The sequence below is a fragment of the Capra hircus genome, chromosome 8 (genome assembly GCF_001704415.2).
Source record: "Capra hircus breed San Clemente chromosome 8, ASM170441v1, whole genome shotgun sequence".
NCBI classification, from domain to species: Eukaryota; Metazoa; Chordata; class Mammalia; order Artiodactyla; family Bovidae; genus Capra; species Capra hircus.
Window position 1 is genome coordinate 26,862,088 of NC_030815.1, and position 20,090 is coordinate 26,882,177.

Consider the following 20,090-nt stretch of genomic DNA (forward strand, 5'->3'; position numbering starts at 1 on the left):
ACATCATTTACAAGAAATCCAAACTGAAACAACCCAAAATTCAGTAGTAGAATGGGTATATAAATTGTGATATATTCTGATAGTGAAATAATATACAACAATAAAAATGAACATATTCCCCATAATATTGAACAAAAAGGCCAGTGACAAAATAAAATATAGATTCCATAAAGTTCAAAAAACAGACAAAATTAACCATAATGTTAGCAGAGATAAAATAATAAAGAAAAGAAGGGGAATAAATAAAATTAAGATAATGGTTATCTTGGAAGTGAGAAGTTCTAATATTTGCCAAACACAATTGGTACAATTTGACCAACTATAATTTTCTGACTCCCAACAATGTACATAGATCTATTCAAATGAGTTTCTTTTATTTATAAATTGATTAAGGTATACATAATCAACTTCAGCTACACAAAAATTCCAACCAAATAATGTGTAGCAAAATAGATTTCTTTAAAAACTATTTATCAACCAACCACTCAATCAGCATGTACTTAGCATATAATTTTTCATCTAAACTTTATTATGGTAGTAACTAAGATAAACTTTGGTCATTCTTGAGCTTTTCGCTGCAAAGTTCTGGCAAGATCTCAAAAAATAAACAGTTTTAGACAAGGTTTTTAAAGAACCTTACAGGTTAATTCAAAGCTAATCTTTTTTTAAAAACAAAATAAAATTATCTTTTCTCAGTTTTTCACTGATCTATGCCAAATAGTAAACCTTTAATGACATATCAGTAAAAAGAATTACTGAGTAAGTTGTCTCAGAACATTAATATTTCAAGACTTAAAATATATTGGGGAATAAAATACATCAGCATGAAATAAGAAAAATAAACTAAATACATTGGGCAGTATGTATTTATTTGTACATGTATATATATTACCTAATGTATTTACACTAGGTAGAAATTAGAAATTCAAAGATTTAGTCTGACTAAATTTGTTATTATGAAAGATAATATAAAACAGAAACTTCTTCTCTTCATATATTTTATGTACCTGAAAACAGTAATGAACTTATTATCACATTTATTTCTGGCTGGGATACTTTAAGATTTATATTTAGGAAAATTATATCTACTTACATTTTTATCTATGCAAAATATTTTTTAACAAATTAGTACTTGAAAATTATTTAAAAGTGAGTATTTTCACTGCATATTACAAGAAAACAATTTTTAAGGATTCAAATTAAATCACTGGCAAGAAAAATTAAGTTATGATGCATGAGATGAAATTTAAAACAGTCTATAATTAATCAAAACTGTTATATACCTTTGGGGTCTTGTCATCTACATTTGGATATATCTGTACTATTTCTTTTCCTTGCATTTGGCTGTCCTCTGTTTGGTCACTTTCTTTCTGGTCTCGTCTGTCTTCTGTTGGACTTATTTTCTGGGATGTTTCTACAATAATTGTTCCCAAATTTCGTAAGTTCTGTGTTTCAGAATCACTGATTTTGGAAAAAGGGAGAGATATAAAACCCAAGAAGAAGAGTTGTTAAATGTACCTCTTTTAAGTTCAAGACTAAATAATAACACAGGTTTCATATATATATACATATATATATATATAGCTGTAAATTTAATTTGAACATTTACTAGTTCTCATTGTTATGAGAGAAAGTCTAAATATATTGGGAGAAAATTTGTGTAAATAGATTTTACTAAATTATAAAATCTCATCAAGAATTTAGATTATCTAATATCACAAGCTTGCCAGCATCACTTCTATAGTATTTCTCTAAGTGTAAAACTCAGGATGCACATGTTTTGACATGTTCAAGGTTAGAACACTCACTACTTTCTGAGCCAGGGCAGAAAGTTTTAATAATTTCTAACAGAAAGGAAAGTTTTCTCTTAGTGTAGGACAAAATTTGAATCTCTGAGCCATTCACCCATTGATCTTAGTCCCATTTCTTTTTTTTTTCCTTTTTAAATGTGTTTTTTTTTAATTTAATTTAATTTAATTTTTTTACTTTACAATACTGTATTGGTTTTGCCATACATCAACATGAAACCACCACAGGTGTACATAAGTTCCCACTCCTGAACCCTCCTCCCACCTCCCTCCCCATTAGTCCCATTTCTTGAGTAGTCATCATTTAATAAAATACTTAAGGAAATTCTTGCCCTTGGGTAGCTTTCATCCTAGTGGGGTGGGGGTACAAGTAAGAAATAAGAGGACTAAGCTTTACCACAGTGTGTGTTAACAGTTTGAAATAGTACGTTAATAGTTTGTGTAAAAAAAAAAATAAAGGGAAGAAGGTTAGAAGTGCTAGTGTTAATGCTGACTAGAAAAGTAAGTCCAGTCCCTTTTCTACATGGACGATCTATTTGGACACAGTTATATGACACCAGCAACAGTGGTTTCTCTAAGAAAAACATCTCTGCTGCTGCTGCTAAGTCGCTTCAGTCATGTCCGACTCTGTGCGACCCCATAGACGGCAGCCCGCCAGGCTCCCCCGTCCCTGGGATTCTCCAGGCAAGAACACTGGAGTGGATTGCCATTTCCTTCTCCAATGAATGAAAGTGAAGTTGCTCAGTCGTGTCCGACTCTTAGCGACCCCATGGACTGCAGCCCACCAGGCTCCTCCATCCATGGATATTCTTAACATAAATGCTTTTGAGATGCTTTCCCATCCTGATCCCTCCTGAAAGTACACCAGTTTATTTTGATGGACCATTATGTCCAGAATTTAATTTCATATTTCAGGTGTACTATGAGAAGTATAGGACTCCTGACAGATGCAGACTAAATTTGTGTAAGCTTTTCCAGCATGCATTAAGAACTGAGACATAAAGGATTTAACAGAACCTCCTAAAATATTTTTACATACATTGTCTCATATTTTTCCCATTGTATAGCTGAAAACTTGGCATTTTATAGCCAAGTATAGGACCTTATCATCTTTTGGATAACTGTATCTTCCCAGTCTATTGTGATCTTTGGGGATTTTGATTCTATTTTGTAATGTACTTTCCAGCCCTTTCACTGTCTCCTTTTCCACAGATTTGATAAACATGTTTTGCTGAAATTCTGCTTTTCTTCTTCAAGGTATTAACAATCCCTACTGATTATTACCCATCAAGATAAAGGTAATTCGTATATTGGGATCCACAAAATACAAGTTGCCCCAGTGGACTGGCCCAGTCAATCAAAACCAAATTCAGCATCAAAACATTAATGCAAAATACATCACTGTCAAGGAAACTTAACATACACCAATCACAATCCCCCAACCCAGCTTCAGCTAGTTTACCTTACCCTAGAAAATAGAACCCACTAGCCTTAAAAGGAAATCCCTGATCTTCTAATCAGTCATGTTCTGTTTCTGCTTGGCCTCTTCTTACTGTTGCTGTTTAGCCGCTAAGTTGTGTCCAACTCTTTTGCCATCTCATGGATTCTAGCCTGCCAGGCTCCTCTATCCATGGGATTTCCCAGGAAAGAATACTGGAGTGGACTGCCATTTTCTTCTCTGGGGGATCTTCCTAACACAAGGATCAAACCCATGTCCCCCTTATTGCAAGCACCTTCTTTACCACTGAGCCACCAGAGAAGCCCTGGCCTCTTCTAAAGTGCCTTAAAACTCCTCTTGCCTTAAATCTCTTGAAGAGTCCTCCACAGCTTGTTAGGCACTGGACTCCCCTACTCTGTGCTTGTTCCCCACACTTGTTACTAAATTGTATTTTTTTTTATTTGACATCATGCTTTTGTATATAACAATGGGAAATAAATATTAATAAGGTAGTGATGATAAAGTATCATACAAATATATAAAGGACCAAGCTCTATTTTCCCCACTATCCAAGTAAATTTTTTATATTTCAATGAAAATCTAAAAGAAATATTTGGGTTGGCCCAGAAGTTTGTTCAGGTTTTCCATAAGACAAACATTGTGGACAAATCTGGATGAAGTTTTTGGCTAATCCAATAGAATATTCTGAAATCCTGAAGCTTCATTTAGGATTTCTAATAGTTTGAGAATTCTTTGCATTTGAGTGATTCCTAAGATTGTTCTGTCAGGCAGGAAATGTAACATAATCCTCACAGTGTAAAACTGAGTTTCACTGCTAAATAACTTAAAATGATGACTCCTATGTTTTAATAGATATGGTGACACATCTCCCCAAATATGTGACCTTCTGATATGCATTAAGAAGACAAAATTGAACTGAGTGTATTTCTTGACTTTCACGTATTTATTCGCATATACATACACGAGTAAATATGTACCACTATATTATGAAGTGTGGTAGTACAAACTTATGAGATATAATTAGTAGATGAAACCAGAATTTCCTGGAAGACATTGATAAACACTTAGTGGGTTTTAAGAAAAGTAGGATTTTATCTCTAATTGCTTTTGAAAATATGGAAGAAAACCTTAGAAGAGATAACAAAGAAGTAGGAATGCAGATTTGGTCTTTCTTACTACTTTTGTAAATTTGTTTCTGAGTTTTTAACCTGCATAAAGACCAGAGGCATGACCAATGTTCATTTAAAACACTGGTTCCCAAACTTGTCTGCATATTGGAATCAGCTGCAGAGACTCCAAAACTACTGAAGCTTGTATCTCGCTCCAGAAGTTATGATTTAATTGTTCTGGGATGTGGCCTGAGCTTTGGAATTTTTATAAGATCCTCAGGTGATTCTAATGTGCAAACAAGTTTGAGAACTGCATTTTAAAATGTTTCACTTCTATGTATAAGAAAACTATCCAGAAACATCTCAAATCTAAAACAGACCACGACTGCAGATTAAAAAAAAAACTTAGGAAAATAAAAGGAAATATATGCTGCTATAAAACAAGACAGAATTACAGAAAATTGTTCCATGTGTCTGTTAGCAATTCTGGCAACACTAAATGTCCCTATTATTTAGGTATAAAAAGAGGTGTTCTATCATCCATTTACCTTTGTGGTTTTACTGACGTGCTTCAAGTGTGTCTGTGAATGGATAGCCAGGGGTAAAGGAATGAAATAGTATAGATTTTTAGTATTCCCTTGCTGCTATTCACTAGGGGTTATATAACTTAGAACTAGCAATCTGTAGAGCTTTAACTTTAAAGAACGAATTTTAGCCACCATTCAATTAAAGTTAGTACAATGACTTTGCATAATACATACATGAAATAATTAGTGAAGATGGTTTTTAATTTAAAGGATGTTAAACAGCTTGTAGACATCTGGTAACAAGCTGAAATGGGTCATTCAAAATTTATCTAACTAAATTAAGGGGAAAAAATGTTTCTCCTCCCAGGTTGCCATGTCACAAGATAACTAAACCGACTTAGTAGGCTTGCCTGGGAATCCTTAGCTGTCAGTGGTGAATATGCAAAGGGCCAGCAAATTAAATCAACCTGCCAAACTGTCAATTTCAAGCCTCATGACTGCATGAAAATAGCATCACTGGAAGAAATCAAGCATTGCCTTCTTTTGGGTTTCCTGGCACCTATTCAAATACTCATGCAGTTGTGGCTAATTTTGCATGCAAATTTCAGTCAATAAGCTCAGAACAAGACCTCCCAAGATATTTCAAAGGATCTGACAGTATTTTTTCTGAATACCAAATCGACAGTAGTTGAAATTCAATCTCCATTTGCTGGTGCTTTACATATGCACAGTGTCCCCACTACAGACCTAAGTTAATGAGAGCTTTACCTGCTTTCACTCACATCCTCCCAGTCGTCCTTGCTGAGGTTCTCAAACACATTGCTCATGACCTTGATGGAGTGATTGAGAACAGTGTGGTAACGACCCACAGAGCACTTTTTCTTGGCTGTTTTAAATTTAACCTTGGTAGTGGTTGTCTTATACTCAGATTGCCCAGATCCAGATTGCGCTTCCGTGGTGGCCATCTCAGATTTAGCTTTGTCCGCTGAATGCTGTAATTTCTCCACTGAATTCATCAGCTCTTCATTTTCATTTCTCAACTCATTAGCTTCTGCCACTTGTCTCCTTAGGGAAATAACTTCTACCTCTAGCTCACTGATTTTTGCCTCAAGTTTAGCTTTGTCTTTTTCCACACCTTTACTTTCCTTTTTTAACTGTTCCAGCTCTTTTTCTCTGGTCTTTGCATCTTCTTGCTGCTCTTTAACAAGGGATTTCAGGAAATCATTTTCTTTCATTAAATTTTTATTCCCTTCTTTTAATTTTCTTGACCTTTTCTCAAAAGATTTTAGCCGATTTTCCAATTCAATGACCTAAACAAAACAGTTTTATTTATTCTTTTAAAAGCCCAAAGAGAATCTACTGTATTTTTATTATTTCTAACTTATAAAAATAAAATTTCATTTAGCATAAGGACAAAATAAAAATGTAAAGTACTTAATTTCTAAATAATTCTAAGGTGGTATAGATAAATACATTCCAAAATGCAATAATACATCTTTTAAATAAAGGACAGATGGTAAAAGAAGTTAAAATTTTACACAATGGGATATAGAACTAACTATACTAATAAGCTCTGCAGAGTTCTGTGAGACCATAAACGCTTTAGTTTTATACTCTACTATTGGGAAGGAAAACATTTCTTTCTACCATTCTAGGTTCTTTAACTGGTCTAAGAATGAAATTGATATAAGACAGATTTAAAACAGCAAAACTAAAATTTAATAACATGTATAACTCCTGTATACTTGGGAGATATCCAGGAAAACTGAGTAACTCCCCAAAATGGCTTAAGCCATCACCTTACATACTATTTTCATCTAAAGACAAAACAAGAGTAGATGTGTATGAGTTTGCACCAGACTACTGTAGATCTCTGGGAAACAAATTCTATTGTTCCCTCTCAATGCAAATACTTTACTGGAGAGCTGGATAATGTGACAAAAAATACCATGTTCAGGAATACATGAACATTTTTACTTTTCCCAAATCACTCTATCACCAAATCATATTCTCCATTTAGTAAAAAATTCTACAAGCAAATCAGGAATATCACCCTTTTATAATCTCTTCAGTTTCTCTCAATGATTTTTTAATCACTGCCCCAAATAGTATAGTTTTCATAAATATACTTTAAAATATTTTGACATGTTAGATTCCAAGGTGGAGTGAATTTAAAGGAAGTTTATTTTTTTTAATTCATGAAAATAAACGATTATAATGTTAAGAACGATTTTGACAGTGATGATATAAAAATATTATTAAGAAGGAGTTCAGTCTGGAGGAAATTGAATTTTGAGCCTGGTCTAGATCTCACTTCTAGCTCTGTTTTACCCCAGGAGATATTAATCTATTTTACCTTTACTTTCCTCATCTGTAAAATGGGAATAATAACAGCTATCTTCTAAGTTATAAGTATTAAATATGATCATGTATGACAATTCTTAGCAAATAGTAAGTTCTAAACATTTTATCACCATCATTTCATTATTATTAATCATAACAGCTATTTAATAAAATTACCTGAGATAAAATTACCTACACTAAATACTGCTGAATTAGCTTTTAAATCAACTTACACTTTTATATTTTATATATTTTATATTTATATATTTTATATCAACTTACACATATTATATTAAAATATAATATGTTATGAAGAAATGTAGCAAACATCTTAAATTTGAGAGTTCAATCCTAGAAACTGGCATTATTTTTTTTTATTAAGATTGGGTACAACTCATGAAAATTTCATATGCAACAATGGAGAAATACCTTTTTTAGGTCTGGTATGTTTAAAATGTTTAAAGTTTCTTAACTGCCTACTGTGAATCTATGTTTAATCATAAGAACTAGTCAAGATTATTTGTATTTAAGTTTAAAATGGGGAACAACATAGATACTACTTCTAAAGAATTTGATGAGGGAAAGTTCATAGCACATATGAAAGTGTTATTCAAGGTCACTCTCTAAAAATTGTTGTCAAATTGACTTTGCTGCTGCTAAGTCATTTCAGTCGTGTCTGACTCTGTGTGACCCCAAAGACAGCAGCTCACCAGGCTCCTCTGACCCTGGGATTCTCTAGGCAAGAATACTGAAGTGGGTTGCCATTTCCTTCTCCAATGCATGCATGCATGCTAAGTCACTTCAGTCCTGTCCGACTCTGTGCGACCCTATGGACAGCAGCCCACCAGGCTCCTCTGTCCACGGGACTCTCTAGGTAAGAATACCGGAGTGGGTTGCCATTTCCTTCTCCCAAATTGACTTTACTTCTCCAAAAACAGAAAGGAAAGTTTCAACCTATATTTGAAAATGAAAGTCTAGGGAATTGTTAAAGGTATTTGGTTTGTGTGCTAATAGATTATCTCAAGTCCAGTACTGAGAATTTAATTTACCAAAAAGATGGCTTCTTTCAAAACTGAAATAAAACACCTGACTTTTTGAAGTTTGTGTATTTCTTTGCTAGCGCTGTCATAACAATGTACACAGATTGAGTGAATTAAACTCTGATAAAGAGTCGGATACAATTGAGTGACTTCACTTTCACTTTTCACTTTCATGCACTGGAGAAGGAAATGGCAACCCACTCCAGTATTCTTGCCTGGAGAATCCCAGGGACGGGGGAGGCTGGTGGGCTGCCGTCTATGGAGTTGCACAGAGTCGGACACGACTGAAGCGACTTCACAGCAACAGCAGCAGCAACCTCATTTTAACCTAACTCTTTAAAGACCTTCATCTTCAAATATAGTCATATTCTGAGATACAGGAGATTAGGACTTTGACATAAGAATTTGGTTGTGGGAGGAGACACAATTGGGCTTCCTGGTGGCTCAGATGGTAAAGAATCTGTCTGCAATGCAGGAGACCTGGGCTCGATCCCTGGATTGGGAAGATCCCCTGGAGAAGGGAGACACAATTTACTCCATAAAGGTTGAAATGTTAGTATTTCTTTTAAAAAAACAAATCTACTCATACATTTCATTTCTACTCATGTTTTCAGTATCTTTTAAAGCCATTCTGAATTTCATATATATCCTTGTAAAACAAGGAAACTCAACTAAAAGGGGTTAAATTATGACTCATACAATGGCATTTTTTTTTTAAGTGACAAATTTGACACATGGTCCTATGAAAATAATTCCTTTGGGTTTTTCAGGAGTTAAAATAGATTTCTGGATCTGCTATAGTAGTAGGCAATTAAGGGGAGCAGAATTCTGACACTCTAAAATGTCTCTTTGGCACATGTCATCTCTTGAGCTGGTTTTTAAGAAACTGCAGTCCTAGGAGAACATCTAAAAACTGAGCAGTAACTGACTCCAGAGCCCCAACATCTTTTCTTGTCTTTAGTTAAAGAAGGTATTTAAGGTGACAGCTTAGGCCATTTCACAGTGTCAGTTTCCATGCATTATCTCCCATGTATACAGGAAGTATACATGTTATTAAACTTTGATTTTTCTCTGTTAACCTGTCTTTTTATTACAAGGGATGTCTTATCCAAGAACCTAGAAGAATAGAGGAAAATTATTTTTCCTCCTCCACATTATTTATGGCAGCTGGAATGAAATAATAAATTTCTCTAGGGTTTATACCCCAAGGTAGTAAGTAGCAGTATAGTATAATATGTCCATGGAGATAAAAATTATACAAAACCTGGCAAAAATGAACAAATTTTCTGAAACAAAAAAGGTAAGCTGCTATAAACTGTATGGCATTCTATCTGGAAGTACTTACTTTATTTCAATTACTTATTTTACCTTAAGATAAATGAACATGAGCATTTCTTGTTCTCTATGTTATAATGTCAAACTAATATGTGTCATTCAGTAATAATGAGATGACAGCCTTTGTTACCTAACTATAAGGAATCTCATCATCTGCTGTATATCAATAGATTTCCTACAAATCAATCCACAGATGTAGAAAATTTAAGTAACTACATTAATAATTTTGTCTATACATATGGACACTTCCAGGTTTTTCTAAGTATCCAAGTGGTAACTGGTTACAAGAATAATCTATTTAAAGAACATTTCCTTTATAACAATAACAAAAAGTGCTAAAATAAAACCAAGCCCATTTAACTGAAATTGATGACTACAAGTTAAGTACAAAATTGCAAAGATAAATGTTAAGATTTTTAAACAACATTTTATTAATGAAGACAACCAGGTTGTAAAGCAACTATAGGATTTATATGGAGGGGTTCTGTTAAAACAGGGAGAGTTATACCAAATCATAAGGGCATAAATGTTTATCTAAAATGAGATGAGAATGTATACTTTTTAACTTTAACTTTAAAATTATAAACATATTACCATTTTACTACATGAAACTGAAACCATGCTTTTTTTTAGTTTAAATAAGCGTGTTTAAATGTAAAATTTTTTTATACTTTCTATTGTTAAATTCATTCTTTTTATCACTTAAAATATTTTAAATCTATGTCAAAAGAAGCATAAATGTTTCCACATTTTTTATTTCACTAACATTGATTTTTTAACCCCATTTTGGTAAGCCAATGATTTTGAATTTAAATTAAGGATTCACACAAGGTTTAAGTTCATGAGCCCTCGTTTTAAAACATAATCCTTTATGTTAAAATTCAGATTTAACTTGCTCAGTTCAATATCTTAAAGATTAGAATACCTTCTGTAATGTCTGCTCTGACATTTCTTTCCAATTCTTCTCTGGAGTACTCTTCTTGACCCCATCATCTTCATCATGTCTAAAGAGTTGTTCTGGCAGAGAATAAATAATACAGTATGTCTATATAGTATTACATATATATATATAAAATACATTATGGTATCCCATATACTGCTGAAACACTGTCCTGTCATTTTAAGGAAAAGGGGTCTATAGTTTCTCCACCATGAATAATGTAGTCTATTTCATTGTCAAATATTGGCCATAAGCTGAATGGTGACCCTTTTCAAGATTTTCAGTCACATAATTATGTATCTTTGTAGTGCCACTTTTTTTTTTTTTGGCAGTGTAAGATTTTCAAAGGTACAACAGATCTGCAGGTTAACAATGCTGTACTTTTATTCCCATTTTCATTCTTTTGTAGACTATTCCCTCTTTGCCTTAAAAGCAGAATTCACTGCCTTTTTATCTACACAGTCACTACTAGTTTTGTTCTCTGGATCTTGTTCCCTGCCAGGAGGATCAGAGTGATTGCAGAACAAAGCAAACAGTAACAGAATTAGGGTAGACTGAGACTGTAACACCCCCTACCACCACCTTTTTCTTTTTCTTTTTTTTTTTTAAGAAAAAGATCCTGCACTGGCAGAGTAAAGCACAAAAATCACATTTCCAGAATAACTGACTTTACCCAGTTAAGGGTAAAGTTCAAATCATTCCTACACTGCCCAAGCATCCCTTCAAACAAGCAAAACTATATAAGATACATAACATTATAAAAGGAAAAAAAATCATAAAACTTCAGTTAATATTAGAATTGAAATACATTAAAACCTATAAATATTTTTCTTAGATAAATTAGTGACAAACTTAATATTTTCTTACTGAATTATTTTTGAATTATATTTCTAAAAAAATCAAAAAGGGGGGCAAAAATAACAATACATAAAGCTAAAAGGCTGTATATCTGTATTAGTCGGAGATGATTTTGCTTTAAAGTATGCTTGGCTGCTGTAGGTCAGTGTAAAACTTTGATTTATCAACAAAGGAAAAAGAAAACAATATTATTCTCTGTAGAGTAGAAATCCTCTTGGTATAAACAGTGACTAACAAGTTTGTTAGAGTGAATTAGGCATTTCTTTTGTCTTTGAAACATGACATATCCAATTAAAACTTCTGTACTCACGAAATAAATAGAACATTATCCTAAGGATAATAAAAGTCAGAATAGGTAGAATTTGCCACCTGGGGAATATGTACCTTTACCTTGATAATCATCGATTGGTTCCCAAGTTTCTCTTTCTAGTCCCCTAACACCATGGTGCTGAATTCATTTACAACATTCTTTCAGCAATATAGAAATAATATGCAAATACAATTCATCTGTTCTAGTGATTTAAATATCTGCTATAGTTCTTAGTAAAATATTTACACTTGAAAATAAGAAAACAGTTCTATATTCAAAGACCACGTAGCTAAATAATTCCAACAAAATAAATGTTAAAGACATTTAAAAGTTAATTTGACTGCTGTTTTTATGCTCCTAAGTGTGCTTCAAGATTCACAGGTGGACTGGAAGAGCATGTTCACTTGTGGTTTTCTGTTGAAAATTCTGTTTCTCACCTTCACAGGTCTTATAAAGAATATACAAGCAGCCTGAGCCAGGCCAAAGAGAGAAACAAAGACCCAACTCTCTGCCCCTTGATTCCCTTCCCTTCCAAGGATCTCAGGATTTGGGAAGTGAACAAAGAGGATTTAGTTAGAAATATACAGGTCTATTTCTGTCCTTTGGTAGATGTATGAGAATATGCTTCACCTTAAGTTCAGTTCAGTACCATTTACTCAGTTGTGTCCGACTTTTTGGGACCCCATGAACTGCAGCATGCCAGGCCTCCCTGTCCATCACCAACTCCTGGAGCTTGCTCAAACTCATGTCCATTGAGTTGGTGATGCCATCCAACCATCTCATCCTCTGTTGTCCCCTTCTCCTCCCACCTTCAATCTTTGCCAGCATAAGGGTCTTTTCCAATGAGTCATTTCTTTGCATCAAGTAGCCAAAGTTTTGTAGCTTCAACTTCAGCATCAGTCCTTCCAATGAATATTCAGGACTGGTTTCCTTTAGGATGGTCTGGTTGGATCTCCTTGCAATGCAAGGGACTCTCAAGAGTCTTCTCCAACAACACAGGTCAAAAGCAATAATTTTTTGGTGCTCAGGTTTCTTTATGGTCCAACACTCACATCCATACATGACTACTGGAAAAACAAGAGCTTTGAATAGACAGACCTTTGTTGGCAAATTAATGTTTCTGCTTTTTAATATGCTGTCTAGGTTGGTCATAGCTTTTCTTCCAAGGAGTAAGCGGGGTTTTTTTTTTGTTTCATGGTTGCAGTCACCATCTGCAGTGATTTTGGAGCCCCCCAAAATAAAGTCTGTCACTGTTTCCATTGTTTCCACATCTATTTGCCATGAAATGATGGGACTGGATGCCATGATCTTAGTTTTCTGAATGTTCAGTTTTAAGCATCAAGAGGGTCTTTAGTTCTTCTTTGCTTTCTACCATAAGGGTGGTGTCATCTGCACATCTGAGGTGATTGATATTTCTCCGGGCAATCCTGGTTCCAGCCTGTGCTTCTTTCAGCCCAGTGTTTCTCATGATGTACTCTGCATATAAGTTAAATAAGCAGGGTGACAATATAAAGCCTTGATGTACTCTTTTTCCTATTTGGAACCAGTCTGTTGTTCCATGTCCAGTTCTAACTGTTGCTTCCTGACCTGCATATAGGTTTCTCAAGAGGCAGGTCAGGTGGTCTGGTATTCCCATCTCTTTCAGAATTTTCCACAGTTTATTGGGATCCACACAGTCAAAGGATTTGGCATAGTCAGTAAAGCAGAAATAGATGTTTTTCTGGAACTCTCTTGCTTTTTCAATGATCCAGCAGATGTTGGCAATTTGATCTCTGGTTTCTCTGCCTTTTCAAAAACCGGCTTGAACATCTGGAAGTTCATGGTTCATGTATTGATGAAGCCTGGCTTGGAGAATTTTGAGCATTACTTTACTAGATTGTAAGATGAGTGCAACTATGTGGTAGTTTGAGCATTCTTTGGCATTGCCTTTCTTTCGGATTGGAATGAAAACTAACCTTTTCCAGTCCTGTGGCCACTGTTGTTTTCCAAATTTGCTGACATATTGAGTGCAGCACTTTCACAGCATCAACTTTCAGGATTTGAAATAGCTCAACTGGAATTCCATCACCTCCCCTAGCTTTGTTCATAGTGATGCTTCCTAAGGCCCACTTGACTTCACATTCCAGGATGTCTGGCTCTAGGTGAGTGATCACACCATCATGATTATCTGGGTCATGAAGATCTTTTCTGTATAGTTCTTCTGTGTATTCTTGGCACCTCTTCTGAATATCTTCTGCTTCTGTTATGTCCCTACCATTTCTGTCCTTTATTGAGCCCATCTTTCCACAGTTTGTTGTGATCCACACAGTCAAAGGCTTTAGTGCAGTCAATCCAACAGAAGTAGCTGTTTTTTCTGGAATTCTCTTGCTTTTTCTATGATCCAACAGATGTTGGCAATTTGTTCTCTGGTTCCTCTGCCTTTTCTAAATCCATCTTGAACATCTGGAAGTTCCTGGTTCACATACTGTTGAAGCCTAGCTTGGAGAATTTGAGCATTACATTGTTAGCTTGTGAGATGAGTGCAATTGTGTGGTAGTTTGAGGAAGGCTTTCTTATCTCTCCTTGCTATTCTTTGGAACTTTGGCATTCAGATGGATGTATTTTTCCTCTTCTCTTTTGCCTTTCACTTCTCTTCTTTTCTCAGCTATTTGTAAGGCCTCCTCAGACAATCATTTTGTCTTTTTGAATTTCTTTTTCTTGATCACTGTCTCCTATTCAATGTCACAAACCTCCATCCATAGTTCTTCAGGCTCTCTGTCTATCAGATCTAATCCCTTGAATCTAATTGTCACTTGTACCATATAATCAAAAGAGATTTTGGTCTAGTGGTTTTCACTACTTTCTTCATTTTAAGTCTGAATTTTGCAATAAGGAGTTCATGACCTGACCCCCAGTCAGCTCCCAGTCTTGTTTTTACTGAATGTATAGAACCTCTCCATCTTCAGCTGCAAAGAAAAAAATCAGTCTGATTTTGGTATTGACCATCTGGTGATGTCCATGTATAGAGTGATCTCTTGTGTTGTTGGCAGAGGGTGTTTACCATGACCAGTGTGTTCTCTTGGCAAAACTCTGTTAGCCTTTTCCCTGCTTCATTTTTGTACTCCAAGGTCAAACTTGCCTGTTACTCTAGGTATGTTTTACCTTACTGGAAATTTATTTTTTAAATTGTGATTTTAAATGCTTTACTGTTATTTTCACTCTTACGTTTTTTTACTCTTACATTTCTTTTGTCCCCTTAACTCTCCTGGATAATATTAAAAATTAATGTAAATTCTCAAACATTTTCTCCATCTTTTAGATATTTTAATAAATTATTAAAAATCTGTTACTATTATGGAGGGTTGCAGAATATAGTAGCCTAAAACATGCCACTTTGGCATACTGATTATTTTGGGCAGTAGTAGGCACTTTAAAAAAATCGAGGGACAGATTTTCCTAGAATACCCCTTTATCTGCTGGAAGACCCTCCAAAAGGAACTCACTCCCTTAAAGTTTCACCAGAGAAGATTAACTCTTATCACAGGAGGAGGTAACAAGAAGCCCACACTCGATCCAGACAAGCTTTGTTACAAACTATGATAGCTCTCAGCTAGTCTCTTGAGGGCCCATTCATTTTTCCTAAAATCATTTACTCTCACTTAAGAGGTCTACATCCCTCCTCTTCCTCTCTTCCTATTAGAAGAGTGTGTAATTCTGAATTCTAAAGCCTCCTATTTGAGTACTCACTTTCCCCTGGGTATCTTCCATGTGTATGTAAGACACACACATTAATAAATTTGTTTTTCTTAATCTGTCTTTTACTATAGGGGTTTCAGCTAAGAACTCAGAAAGGTGGAAGGAAAATTCTTATTCCATCCCTCCAATTATTTTTTTATTCATCTTAAATTTTGTTTCCTACACTAGCTTTATTAAAGGTCTGTTTGTGATTATATCAATTTGGGATACAAAGAAAGGGGAATAGGTATCTTGAGTATTGGCAATTTCCTAAAAATCCTGAAACCAAGTAGACCCTGTGGGGGCTCCTGGGTATGGAAGTCTTTCTGTGTCTCCTATTCTGTATTTGTAGGGGACAGATCCAGCCTCCATGACCTTCCTTGACTCCCAAAGGGCAGATTCAAACATCTGCTAATCAGGGAAGGGAGGGAACACAGAGACAAGGCAGGAGCAGCCAAGAAACAAGTGTGCAGCCTGGTCCTGGTTCTGCCTCAAGGGATACACATAACAGTATCCTGGGGTGCAGGCGTTGTACTCACCTTAATATTATCAGCAACCTCACTCTTGAACTATTACAATAAAATGCCTCACCAAGTTCTCCCAGGTTGAGACACACAGTTTTCAAGGGCAGGACCCCATTGTGCCCCCCTATGCCTGGCAAAACAATAAGGCTTCTCTCTTCAACTTCACTCAAAACTCAGTCCCTGAAATTCAATTCAGCATCAGTGCAGAGAGGCTGAGTTTTCTGGCATCAATATTACTATATTTTCTTAATTTTTAGGCAAAAATAAGAGTCAGTGAGCAGTGGAGAAGGAAATGGCAATTCACTCCAGTATTCTTGCCTGGAAAATTCAATGGACAGAGGAGCCTAGTGGGCTGTTTTCCATGGGGTCACAAAAAGCTGGACATGACTGAGCAACTGAGCATACACACAGCACATAGTGAGTATATTACTTTAGAGGGTACTTGTCATACAATAAAATAAGAAATATATCTTTGGTCTTTTTTCTTGGCTCCCTACACAGAGCTTCTGAAAATCCTTAGAATCTCATGAGTGATAGAGAGATAGAGGTAAGAGAATTATCTTCTGTTATTCATAACAGACCCCTTTTCACAAGTTTCGCTTAAATCTATTTTCCTTTATATTTCACTTCTACTTCACACAAGCTGGGATTTTTGTTGGAGACACCAACAAAAGTTGCAAGGTACAAAATTAATACACACAAATGTCTTGCATTTCTATACACTAACAACAAAAGATAAGAAAGAGAAATTAATGAAACAATCCCATTTACCATCACATTAAAAGAATAAAATACGTAGGAATAAACCTACCTAAAGAGATAAAAGAATTGTACTCTGAAAACTATAAGACACCAGTAAGATAAATAATAAATGATACAAAGAGATGAAAAGATACACCATATTCTTGGATTGGAAGAATCAATACTGTCAAAATGCCCATACTACTCAAGGCAATCTACAGATTCAGTGCAATCCCTATCAAATTATCAACAGCTTTTTTCACAGAACAGTAATTTTAAAATATTCTAATTCCTATGGAAAATAAAAGACTCCAAAAAGCAAAAGCAATCCTGGTGGAATCAGGCTCGTTATCTTCAGACTATACTACAAAGCTAGAGTCATCCAAACAGTATGGTACTGGCACAAAAACTGAAATACTGATAATGGAACAGGATAGGAAGCCTGGAAATAAACCCACACATCTATGGTCAATTAATCTATGACAAAGAAAGTAAGAATATATAATAGAGAAAAACACTCTCTTCAAAAAGTGATGCTGGGAAACTGGACAGCCACATGTAATAGAATTAAATTAGAACATTCTCTAAATCCATACAGAAAAATAAACTCAAAATGGATTAAAGACCTGAATGTAAAACTGCATACTATAAAACTCTTGGAGGGAAACACAGGCAGAACACACTGTGACATAACTGCAGCAATTTTTTTTTTTTTGGATTGACCTCCTAGAGTAATGAAAATAAAAAGAGAAATAAACAAATGGCATATAATAAAACTTAAAAGCTTTTTCATAGCAAAAAAAAAATACATAAAGTAAAATGAAAAGACAACCCACAGAATGGGAGAAAACATTTGCTAATGAAGCAACCAACAAGGCATTCATCTCCAAAATATAAAATGGGTCATGCAGTTCAATATCAAGAAAACAAACACACAATCAAAAAATGGGCAGAAGATCTAAGCAGACAATTCTCTAAATAAAGCATACACGTTTCCAAAAAGATCATGAAAATATGCTCAACATTACTAATTATTCAGTTCAGTTCAGTAGCTCATTGTGTCCAACTCTTTGCGACCCCCTGAATCACAGCACGCCAGGCGTCCCTGTTCATCAGCAATTCCTACTAATTATTAGATAACTGCAAATCAAAACTACAATAAATATCACCTCACAATGGTAATAATGGCCATGATCAAAAACTGTACAAACAATAAATGCTGGAGAGGGTGTGGAGAAAATAGGAACCATCCAAAGCTATTGGTATGAATGTAAACTGGTACAACCACTATGGAGAACAACAAACAGGTTCCTTAAAAAGATAAAAATAGAACTGTAAAATCCAGCAATCCCACTCCTGAGCATACATCCAGAGAAACTATAATTCAAAAAGATACATGCACCCCAGTGTTCCCTGCAGCACTGTTAACAAGAGGGAGGACATGGAAACCACCTAAATGTCCATCAACAGAGGAGTGGATAAAGAAATGGTACATATATACAATGGGATAGTAGTCAAGTCATTAAAAGGAAAGAAATGCCATTTGCACCAACATGGATGGGTCCAGAGATTAAATGAAGTTAAGTCAGACAGAGAAAGACAAATTACTTGTATGTGGAATCTAAAAATTTAAACAAATGAACTTACTCTCTAAACAGAAACAGACTCGCAGACTTCAAAAATAAACACTTACTGTTACCAAAGGGAAAGGGGGGGGGGATAAATTAGGAGTTTGGGATTAACATATATACACTACTATATATAAAATAGATAATCATTTAGGACCTAGTGAACTCAACTCAGTATTATATAATAACCAATATGGGAAAAGAACCTGAAAAAGAATGGATATATGTATATGAATAATGAATCACTTAGTTATATACCTTAAACTAACACAACACTGTAAATTCTCTAATATACGGCAGGAGGGACGAAAGGAGCTACTCCACGTTCAAGGTCAGGAGGGGTGGCCATGAGAAGATACCCCTCGTCCAAGGTAAGGAGCAGTGGCTGTGCTTTGCTGGAGCAGCCGTGAAGAGATATCCCACGTCCAGGGTAAGAGACACCCAAGTAAGACAGTAGGTGCTGAGAGAGGCATCAGAGGGCAGACACACTGAAACCATACTTACAGAAAACTAGTCAATCTAACCACAAGGACCACAGCCTTGTTTAACTCAGTGAAACTAAGCCATGCCATGTGGGGCCACCCAAGACAGGCGGGTCATGATGGAGAGGTCTGACAGAATGTGGTCCACTGGAGAAGGGAATGGCAAACCACTTCAGTATTCTTGCCTTCAGAACCCCATGAAGAGTATGAAAAGGCAAAATGATAGGATACTGAAAGAGGAACTCCCCAGGTCAGTAGGTGCCCAATATGCTACAGGAGATCAGTGGAAAAATGACTCCAGAAAGAATGAAGGGATGCAGCCAAAGCAAAAACAATACCCAGTTGTGGATGTGACTGGTGATAGAAGCAAGGTCCAATGCTGTAAAGAGCAATATTGCATACAAACCTGGAATGTTAGGTCCATTAATCAAGGCAGATTGGAAGTGGTCAAACAGGAGATGGCAAGTGTGAACGTTGACATTCTAGGAATCAGCGAACTAAAATGGACTGGAATGGGTGAATTTAACTCAGGTGACCATTATATCTACTACTGTGGGCAGGAATCCCTTAGAAGAAATGGAGTAGCCATCATGGTCAACAAAAGAGTCTGAAATACAGTACTTGGATGTAATCTCAAAAATGACAGAATGATCTGTTTCCAAGACAAAACATTCAGTATCAAGGTTATCCAAGTCTATGGCCACAAACAGTAATGCTGAAGAAGCTGAAGTTGAATGGTTCTATGCAGACCTATAAGACCTTTTAGAATGAACACCCAAAAATGATGTCCTTTTCACTACAGGGGACTGGAATGCAAAAGTAAGAAGTCAAGAAACACCTGGGGTAATAGGCAAATTTGGCCTTGGAATACAAAATGAAACACAGCAAAGGCTAACAGAGTTTTGCCAAGAAAATGCACTGGTCATAGCAAACACCCTCTTCCAACAACACAAGAGAAGACTCTACACATGGACATCACTAGATGGTCAACACTGAAATCAGACTGATTATATTCTTTGCAGCCAAAGATGGGGAATCTCTACACAGTCAGCAAAAACAAGACCGGAAGCTGACTGTGGCTCAGATCATGAACTCCTTATAGCCAAATTCAGACTTAAATTGAAGAAAGTAGGGGAAACCACTAGGCCATTCAGATATGACCTAAATCAAATCCCTTATGGTTATAGAGTGGAAGTGAGAAATAGATTTAAGGGCCTAGATCTGATAGATAGAGTGCCTGATGAACTATGGATGGAGGTTTGGATACAGGAG

At 35.5% G+C, this 20,090-nt stretch overlaps 1 protein-coding gene across 2 annotated transcripts in view; it reads right to left on the minus strand.

Moving 5' to 3' along the window:
* The window catches only part of CNTLN (centlein), a 355,730-nt gene that overhangs the window by 91,439 nt on the left and 244,201 nt on the right, over positions 1-20,090 (minus strand). For both annotated transcript variants that reach the window (XM_018051925.1, XM_018051924.1), the window contains exons 14-16: positions 10,547-10,638; positions 5,672-6,213; positions 1,284-1,461 (exon numbers count right to left, since the gene is read on the minus strand). In XM_018051925.1, the coding sequence (XP_017907414.1) occupies positions 1,284-1,461; positions 5,672-6,213; positions 10,547-10,638 (812 nt within the window). The remainder of the gene's footprint in view (positions 1-1,283; positions 1,462-5,671; positions 6,214-10,546; positions 10,639-20,090) is intronic.